Source organism: Mobula hypostoma, chromosome 28 (assembly GCF_963921235.1).
Source record: "Mobula hypostoma chromosome 28, sMobHyp1.1, whole genome shotgun sequence".
NCBI classification, from domain to species: Eukaryota; Metazoa; Chordata; class Chondrichthyes; order Myliobatiformes; family Myliobatidae; genus Mobula; species Mobula hypostoma.
This window is the reverse complement of record NC_086124.1, coordinates 23,394,638-23,405,000: the sequence shown is the minus strand read 5'-3', so window position 1 is coordinate 23,405,000 and position 10,363 is coordinate 23,394,638. Positions and strand designations below refer to the sequence as shown.

Genomic DNA, 10,363 nt, shown 5'->3' with positions numbered 1-10,363 from the left:
TAAGGTAGAACATACAGCGTTAATGGTAAGGCACTAAGGAGTGCAGTGGAACAGAGGGATCTGGATATACAGATACAAAATTCCATAAAAGTGGCGTCACAGGTAGATAGGGTCGTAAAGAGAGCTTTTGGTACATTGGCCTTTATTAATGGAAGTATTGAGTATAAGAGCTGGAATGTTATGATGAGGTTGTATAAGGCATTGGTGAGGCCGAATCTGGAGTATTGCGTTCAGTTTTGGTCACCAAATTACAGGAAAGATATAAATAAGGTTGAAAGAGTGCAGAGAAGGTTTACAAGGATGTTGCCTGGACTTGCTAAATTGCTTGCAGCACAGAAGGGTCATTCAGCCGGCTGAGGTGGATCAGATAAGAATGGATCGGGCAGCCTGGGGCGCCCAGTCCCAGGGTCTGATCGCTTGGGGTCTCCGGAAGTCTCGTAAGACGCGCCCCCTCCATCTTTTGTTGAGCTGATCAGAGAGGTGAGGGAAGAGGAGAATGCGTCGGAGGCGCGGGTGGCCTCCGTCAGCATGGTACAATCCTCGGTAGTAGTCTCCTGCGTAAACTGACTACGGGAGCGGTAGAGGAGATTGTGACAGAACTGAGAACAGAGATATGTCAGCTGTTATCAGTGGGTGTGACCGCCCCCCCCCCCCCCCATATTATGGAGCTGATGTGGGATCAGCGGATTGCCTAAGGGGACGAACAATGAAGAGGGCTGCTGGCAGCAGGTGTCACACAAGAGGTGAGTGAGACCCCGGGTACCTAAGAAGAGAGATTCGGTGGGAAAACTTAGAGGAGACTCAGTGAGGGAACGCCCTGGTGTCTCTGACGAAACATGTTCGCAGCAAGGAACCAAGGAAACCCCGAAAGAGGAAGGCCCAACTCCTAAAGACTTGGTGGGACCATGCTCCAGTGTGTTGCTACGGATGGAGGGTATTTATGCTCAAGCCATACTCGACACCGGGTCGCAGGTCACGTTTTTGTACCATTCGTTTTACAACCGGTATCTGAAGCATTTACCATTGACCCCATTCAGGGCACTGGAGATCTGGGGGCTTAGTGCTGGGGATTATCCGCATGAAGGTTATACTATCTGATGTTTAGGCGCGAGGCGAGGACCTCTGTTTTGGAACTGATAAGGGCGACTTACCACCGAAGACGTATCTGAAGTATATGTCTGACATGAGAAGAGAGCTGAAAAGCGCTTATGAATTAGCTGGGGTCGCGGCTGCCAAGCAGAATCAAGGAAATAAGAGGAGGTATGATCAGAAGGTGAGGCTCTCCAAACTCCTGCCGGGAGACCGAGTCCTTATAAGGAACTTGGGGCGACCTGGAAAGCAGAAGTTGGATGATCGTTGGGTGGCTATGCCCAACGTGGTACAGAGTCAGATGCCACATCTACCAGTTTTCCGAGCGAAACCAGAGGATGGGAATGGGCCTGCCAAAATTCTCCATCGGAACCACCTGCTGCCTGTGAGACAAGAGGTGCAGGCAGACCCCGAGCACGGCTTCGAGCCTACGAGTGGAAACGCGGGGCGACTGCAGAGCTAACGGCAGGAGAGGTTAGGCAGGCCCCAACACGTAAGGGGAATACTGATTCGGTGGATCAGGACCTGGATGTGTGGTATATGCTGCCTTTAGCGAGAGGGTGGCAGCGGTGAATGTGTGCAATTTGTTTCTGATTGGCTCTGGAGGACAAGTTATTGGGTATACATAACGCAGAGACTGACAGGTTCTTGATTGGTCAGGCGTCAAATGTTACTGAAAAAACTCAAGAGAATGGGGTTGAGAGGGATAATAAATCAGCCTTGCTGGATTTGTGGAGCAGACCCAGACCGATCTGATTTATGCTCCGATAAGTTCAGGCTTCCCTAATCTCGGGACCAAAATGGGACTGCTGCTAATTCACCTTATTCTCTTGAATCCAGGCGCCAGAATTTCAGGACAACTGGCGCTGGCTGGTTAACCCCTTCATTTCCAAACTCAAGTAACAAAGGATAGGAATGGGGGCAGATTTTATCCCCACCCTTAAAAAAAATGAATAGAATGGAAGGAGGAATTAGCGCAGCTACCGTTGCTGTCACGTCGGTCAGTAAGAATCAGCAGGACCCTTTATTGATTTCGAAGATGATCACCAGGGTGCTGATCGGAATAGAGGACTTCAACTGTTAGGACCTACTTACCTGCTGGCCGTTACACAGCTGCTGTTTCGACCAGTAATGATGGTCCTCCATCTCTGGTGGTGTTCAGAGCTTCCTTCATCATGTCACTAGCTCAGTTTTAACTACTCTCAGAGGTATAAGAAGAGATTAGCGAAACTTGGGTTGTTTAATCCGGAGCGTCAGTGTCTGATGGGGCAACTGATAGAAAGTTGCAAGAGAGACAGAGATCGGGTGAATAGGAAGGACCTTAATAATTCCCAAAGTACAAATGTCGACAAGCATATATTAGAGATGAAAGGATATATGAGATGTCACATGAGGTTCCATGAAAACACTACACGTCTTTCTGAAGTAAGGCTTGATGATACATTGAAAGCTCCACAATACGCATGCTCAGAATATACAGAACGTCACGTGATAACTATCCAATTGCATTTTGTGCACGGACACTTTGTGCTGGATGGTTATTTCATTCTCCGGCTACTAAAATCACTTGAGTGAGATGCTTCATTTGGTTTAAACAATAACAGGCAGTTCATAAGCACATGCGTTTCTGCAGACGCTGAAAACCTTTGAGCAACACACACAAAATGCTGCAGAAACTCAGCAGGTTAGGTGGCATCATAGAAGGGAATATATATTTGACGTTACAGCCCGATGCTCTTAATCGGGGATGGGAAAGAAGGGAGCAGAAGCCAGACTAAAAAGTCAGGGTAAGGAAGTGAGTGCAAGGTAGAAAGTGATAGTGAACGCCGATAACGGGGCGGCTGAGGAGTGGCGGATATGTTGAAAGAAAAAACGTCAGTATTGCCTAGGTGTGGAGATTGGTCAATGGAGAAAATTAAGCTGCAAGGACACTAGAGAGATGTGGGCAGGGGAGGAGAAGAGAAGATGTAAGAGTGGAACTAGAGTAGGAAATGGAGAATAAGCGAAGAAGTGAGTGGAAGATGACTGGAAGTTAGAATAATCGATCTTAATCCCTTCAAGCTGGAAACTAGCCTGACAGAATATGAGGTGTTCCTTCAGCCTGAGAATGGCATCATCGGAAATGTAATAGCTATGAATAGATCAATATGTTGTAATGGGAATGGAGAATGGAATTGAAATGGTTGGCCAGATAGAAATCATTTTATTGTGAACGGAGTGGAGCTCACCCAGTCTACGTCGGTCCTCACGGATGTAAAGGACGACGCAGCAGGAGAACCCGGTACACCAAACGGTACTGGCAGATGCGCAGGTGAACTGTCGCCACACTCGGAAGGACTGTTTGCGGTCCTGAATGATGCTGAACGAGAAATTAATAGGCAGGTGAAACACTTCTTCCGCTCGCAAGGATAAGTGCCAGGAGGAAGACAAGTGGGTTGGGCCGAATGGACAAGAAAATCATAGACAGTGTGATTCCTGCGAAAGCCGAGAATAGGGTAGTGGGAAGTCATATGGTTCTACGTCTCCCACAACCAAAGATGAGACCATTAAATTAATCTTTATATTAAATAATGATTTCCGATACGCAATGACGGGGATACTATTAAGTCAAATTAAATCTAGACTTTTGAGCAAAACTTACTTGTGACCACGGAAAAAGTTCGCTCACTTCATGCATTATTTTTCAGCAGGAACCTCCTACTTCCTTGACGGACCTGACGAATGTGAAGCGGTCAGCGGAATTTCATCAGAACCTTCAATTCTTCCCGGAATTTGTTTTGAGTCACTGCGTAGATAAACGTGTTTGTGCAGCAGCTCAGCATCTGAAACGCATTGCTACTTTCCATTAGGATAAATCTGGGGTCGCTGTAGCCAGTGATTGTAAAACCAACTTGAAAATGTTCGATAAAGAAGTAGACAACATACGGCATCCACAGAAGGATGAAACATCCCGAGATTGCAAAGAGCAGGACGATCGACTTCCTGCGGCTTTCCATCTCTGGGTCGCTCTGTCTCTCTCCCATGGCGCAACTGCGGAGTCTCCTACGGGCCCGACTGGCTGCCAAAATGTGCCTGACAGTCAGAGCGTTGAGCGTGAGAATAAGCAGGAACGGGAGGCAAGGGGTCAGAAGGCGATCGGTCCAATCAAATATTATCCAAGGCAGAATAGAATAAAGGATACCCTTCGGTTTGCAATACCAGGGCACGTTGTCAATGATGTAGATTGGTTCGTACAAAAAGTACCAGGGGATGTTGATCATGCAGCCAAAAGTACAGACGACAGACACCACAATCCCAGCGTTTCTGTGGGTGCAGTACTTTGCTTTGAGCTTCTGCCAGCAGATGGCGACATATCGGTCAAAGGTGAACACTACCGTTAACCAAACCGAACTGTCCCTGGCGGCGTAAATTAACGCAACGCTGAAACTGCAGACAGGCGTGATGGAGAGGAAACTACCGGGACAATAAATAGCGGGAATCCTGTTTAATATCACGGCGGTGATAACTACCAGCAGGTCTGTCGCCGCCATGGACACGAGATACCGGGTGATACATCTGGACAGGCCACATTTTCCTCGGGACAGGATCACAATGGCCACTATATTAACTGTGAGAGAAACAATTGGAGATTAGTGACTGAACAAACCCACAGCAGAAGTAATACAGAGCTTTGAACGTAGAAGTTTACTTAACTTCGGCATACCGCCAAAAGAACTATGACAAATTTTTGTGGATGCTGTAGAATTGAAAGATTCCTAATTGACATCACAACCTGGCATGGAAACGAGAATGACCAGTAACGAAAGCAAGTAGAGAAAAAAAGGCTTAATTAACACATGGTAATCAAATATACACTCTGTGTCCACTTTATTATGCACACTGGCTCGTAGATGCGAATATCTGATTAACTAATCACGTGACAGCAAGTCAATGCATAAAAAGATGAGAAGTGATCGAGAGGAGGCGTTTTTAACCTGAGGTCCACGGACTCCTCGGTTACTGGCATAAAAATTTTGGGCTCCCTGGTCAAGTTAGTTAGACCAGACATGAGAATGGGTTGCAAAGTGATCCCAGTGACCTTGACCGTGAAACATTTTTTGCTGCCATACGGCGTGGTTTCAGTGTCTCAAAGCTGCTGATCTTCTGGGATTTTCACACACAAAAGTCTTTGGAAAATGACACAACCAAACACAAAAATCCAGTGAATGTCAGACACACACACACACACACACACACACACACACACAAATATTTCATATATATATATATAGCTAGTGTATCTAAGAGATTTCCACAGTACTGGAAGCTGTTTCTTTAATGTCATTTCCTTCCTGGGTTAAATTTGATTTGATTTGAAGCATGTGGTGGAAAGATATCTCTATCTCTATTTGGCCTTGAAACAGTAATATTTGTCAGTCTTTAAGTTTTGTTAATATTGGTAAACATTTAGTAGATACAGTATTCTGCAAAAGTCTTAGGCATCCCAGAAAATATGTGGTAATTTGTATTTAATTGTCTTATGTATCCGTTCACTTTATTAGGTACACATGTCAGCAGCAACTCAAATCGTGAATACCACAAGAGCATCGATATTTAATCAGTAAGAAATGCTTTACCTGGAACCGCGATCACCGCAAGAGCCGTGTAGTAAATGGCGTACACCAAGCCTCTGGGAGGCGCGTGCATTTTCCGTGACGGTAGGCGAGCGCCGTTCCTGACCCCAATCGCGCTTTTGTTAATTTCGGAAGGAGTCCTAAATATACTTGACGTTCCAACGTGAAAACCAATTAAATAAGTTCATTTTGTTTACAATTCAATCATGTGGAATGATATCAATTTAAGATACAGTCAGTGAACAAACATAATGACTGACGTCACAATTAGCATTGCTAACAGCTAACAAACTTTCCCATGAGGGTGACTTCGTAAATTAGAAAATTGCTGCAATTCTTCTCCATTTCTGACAAGGTTGGTCGTGGGGTTGGCCGGGGGGGCGGGGTGGATGTGGGCGATGGGGAACGTATTGTATAAACATTTAATTCCCAATATTCAGTATTCACAATTGGTATTCTCTTTACCTACCTTGGCATTCCGAGAACATCAATCTGACGTTATATGACTTAATTATTGAAACCTGATTTATACATTGTAAATATATATAATGTATATTTAATAATATTTTTTAGAGATATAATGTCTACATACACTCTGTGACCACTTTATTAGGTACATCCACAGACCTGCTCGTTGATACAAATATCCAATTAGCCAATAATGTGAGAGTAATTCAATAAATAAGGACGATCTGACTAGAAGACAGAGAAGCAGAATTAGGCCATTCCATCATGGCTGATATATTATCACTCTCCCCACTAGTTCTCCTGCCTTCACCTCATAACCGTTGACGCCATTACGAATCAAGAACCTATCAACTCCACTTAAAATCACTCCCGGTCATGTCCTCCACTGCAATGAATTCAATAAATGCATCCCCTTATGACTAAAGATCTTTGCTCTAAACGGGCATCCTCCAATTCTAATGTTGCGCACTGTGGTCCTAGACTCCACCACGATAAGAAATACGCTGTCCACTCGATGTAGGCCTTTCAATATTGGATTCAATAGGTTTAAATGAGATTCATCCCCCACCGCCTCATTCTTTAAACCACCAGAGAGTACAATCCCAGAGCCAGCAAACGCTGCTCATACTTTAAACCTTTATCGACATAGACGGCTGTGGGAACAAGTCGCTGGGTGTGTTTTATTTTAACCCAGAGGTTGATCGGTCCTTGATCAATAAGTGTATCCGAGGAGGCAGGAGAATTAAGTTGGGATAACAAATCAGTCGTTATGAAATGGCGGTGAAATGATGGGCCGAATGGACTAATTCAATTCCGCGGCCTTATTTTCCTAGGACACTTATATATTCGGCTGGAACAGGGGAGTTCAAAATTCCCCAGCTCACACCCTCAGCTAATGAACTCATAGAGATTTCAGAAAGCTGAGACACATAGAGAAGAGTTAGGTGAGTGCTGAATGGGAGCTCAATAATGCCGTTTAAATAGTTAGCGCAGTCACTAAGAGTAGCATGGCCCACAAACACAGCAGGAGAGGTACACAACAAGTGAATTGCAACCTTAACTTGAAATTGCGCGGGTACAGGAATAGCAAAGTTTCAATTTCGAATTTGACACTCGGAAGTTAACACGGTGACATTAGGTAAGCCACCCAGTCAAATTTCAAATGATGTTTATCTTCAAAGTACCCATATACAACACCGAGATTGATTGACATGCGGGCGATCACAATAAGTGCAAAAAAAACTGTGAAAAACTCCACATCAACAAAGACTGCAAAACAAGCAAGGTACAAATGCATCAAATTGTGCAAATACAAACTTCATAAGTCAATAAGTCGGTAAATAAACAAATAAATAAACAGATAGATTGATAGATCAAAAGGCAGACTGAAAGACAGGAAGACAGACAGTTAGATGGATAGATAGATAGATAGATAGATAGATAGATAGATAGATAGATAGATAGATAGATAGATAGATAGATAGATAGATAGATATAGAAAGATAAACTGATAGTTAGATCTATCCATCATTACAAGGCAAAAAGCCAGCCAGACAGACAGGTAGATAGTTAGATAGACAGATAGAAAAACAGACACCATGACAGACAGACAGAGATGGATAAATAGACAGAAAGGTGGATAAACAGACAGATAGATGAATAGATAGATAGAGAGATAGACAGATAAATGGATAAAATTCAGCGTGTTGCCCGGATAATTGCCATATTGAAAATCACTTATCTGTGGGACAGAGTGGTTAGATTCATTCAAACTGGATTGCAACATTCATATCAACGTTCATAGAAAAATTATAGATAGATAAATTGAATTCAGCATATTGCCATATAAAGACCATACTGCAACACAAGTATCTCTAGACCAGAGTGCTAGATACTCATTTAAACTGGATTACAACATCCATATCCTTCATATTAAAGTTCAAATAAAATGTATTATCAGGGTATATATATGTCACGGCATACAGCCTTGATATTCATTTTCCTGCCGGCATGCTCAGTACATCCATAGAAGAGTAAACATAACAAGATGAATGAAAGGTCAACTGGAGTGCAGATGACAACAAATTATGCACATACAAATACAGATTATTATCAATAAATAACGAGAACATGAAATAACAAGATAAAAAATTCCTTAAGTTGAGATCGTCGGTTGTGGGAACATCGCAATGATGGAGCAGGTAAGTGTAATTCGAGCCTGATAGTTGAGGGGTACTAACTGTTCTCGGACCTGGGTGGTGCGAGTCGTGAAGCTCTCTCAGCTTATACCTGATAGCAGCAGCAGAGAAAGCAGCATGATCTGGGAGGAGAGATCACTGATGATGGATGCTGCTTTCCGACGACAGCGGTTCATGTAGGTGTGCGCAATGGTTGTGAAGGACGTAATCCATTCCGTCTTGCAGGAATTTCCGTCAAAAGCATTTGTGTTTCCATACCATGCCGTGCCGCAGGCAGTCAACATACACAGAGTTGTAGGTGGCTGAAGAAAAGCATCTGATTCATTGGATCCATATTAGTCTAAAATAATTACAGTAACTTATCCTTTTCTCTGTAAGTTCATGTTGGTGTCATAGTCCGGTCCGTGATGTCCGTATTGGGGCTGGCTGCATAAATACCTTCAAAGACCCACGCGTGGCTGCTGGATTGTTCTTGCCCTTACTCCTGGTATCCCTTGCTCTGCCTTCTGTTTCTTCGCCTGAAGCCCTGCCTTGTCTTGCCGGTAACTCTCACCTCGCCTGAAGATCAAGTCTTGCCCTGCTTTACCAGAAGCCTTGCCTCGTCTTGCCGGTAACTCACACCTCGTCTCGCCTGCAGTCTTGTCTTGGAGCCACCCTGTACCTAGCTCCCTTCCTGTCCCTTGCCTCCGCCCAGGTAAGTCAGGCCGTCTTCCCGTTACCTGGGGTTGGTGCTGTCGCTTCCTGTCCCTTGCCTCTCTCGGGTGGTAATCCGCGCCCTGCCCAGGAGGTGCCTGCCTCCAGCCTCCTGCCAAGCCGCGCCTCAAGTCTCCTGCCTCCAGCCTCCAGCCAAGCCTCGCCTCAAGTCTCCTGCCTCCAGCCTCCAGCCAAGTCTGGCTTCAAGTCACCTGCCTCCAGCCTCCTGAGAAGCCTCGTCTCAGGTCTCCTGCCTCCAGCCTTCTGCTAAGCCTCGCCTCAAGTCTCCGGCCTCCAACCTCCTACCAAACCTCGCCTCAAGTCTCCTGCCTCTAACCTCTTGCCAAGCCAAGCCAAGTATCTAGCCTCTAGCTTCTTGCCAAGCCAAGCCAAGTCTCAAGCCTCTAGACTCAAGCCTGAAGACTCCAGCCTCCAGCCTCCTTCCAAGCCAAGTCTCTAGTCTCTAGCCTCTAGCCTGAAGACTCTTGCCTTTCTAGCCTCGTCATTACCTAGTTCTGGGGTCCGAACCGGAGGCAAGACCCAGGCACTGGGTCCTTGTCGAGTCTCTGGCTCGGAGTCCAAGCCGGGGCCCCTAGCTTTTTTCTACAGTCCTTTTCCAGGTTCCCGGTTTTCGTGTCCATGTCCTTGCCATTGCCCTGTATCCTAGTCCTGTCCCTAGTAATTCAGTGTCTGTGTCTTGCACTTGGGTCCCTTCCCAGCCACCTCCTTATGACAGAACCATCCAGCCAACCATGGACCCAGCCACACAGACACTGTCGTTTTCCTCTTGACACCCAGGGTTCTTTTCTGTTACATACCCTCTCACCCGCCCGGGTCGTCCATAGTCTGGATACACTGTTGGGTCGCCAGGAGGGTCCCGTAGAGGGCGTGGGGGGGGGGCTGTTACTGTCATGGTCCGGTCCGTGAAGTCCGTATTCTGATTCACGGTCAGGTCCATTGACCCTTGCTCCAGGTTTTCCTATCTACCCTGTTTCTCTTCTTGTTGAGCTAATTGAGGCAGTTGATGCTCGTTGGGGCTGGCTGCATAAATACCATCAGAGACCAGGGTGTGGCAGCTGGATTGGTCTTGTCCTTACTCCTCGTATCCCTTCCACTGCCTTCTGTTTCCTCGCCAAAAGTCCTGCCTTGTGTTGCCGGTAACTCTCGCCTCGCCTGAAGTTCTCGTCTCGCCTTACTTTGCCAGAAACGTTGCCTCGTCTTGCCGGTAACTCTTACTCCGTCTCGCCTGCAGTCTTGTCCTGGAACCACCCTGTACCTAGCTTCCTTCCTGTCCCTTGCCTC

The 10,363-nt window shown here is 45.7% G+C and overlaps 1 protein-coding gene across 1 annotated transcript; it reads right to left on the bottom strand.

The window, feature by feature from the left end:
* Window positions 1–3,821: 3,821 nt before the first annotated feature.
* LOC134338761 (probable G-protein coupled receptor 139) lies at window positions 3,822–5,775 on the bottom strand. The gene is made up of 2 exons (XM_063034806.1): window positions 5,706–5,775; window positions 3,822–4,696 (listed from the first exon to the last, which is right to left on the bottom strand). The coding sequence occupies exons 1-2, from the start codon at window positions 5,773–5,775 to the stop codon at window positions 3,822–3,824; spliced, it is 945 nt and encodes a 314-aa protein (XP_062890876.1).
* Window positions 5,776–10,363: the final 4,588 nt, after the last annotated feature.

Coding starts and splice junctions, on each gene's coding strand:
- LOC134338761 (XM_063034806.1), bottom strand. CDS start 5,775: ATGCACGCGCCTCCCAGAGGCTTGGTGTACGCCATTTACTACACGGCT. Junction 4,697..5,705: donor TGCGGTGATCGCGGTTCCAG/GTAAAGCATTTC, acceptor TTTCTCTCACAG/TTAATATAGTGGCCATTGTG.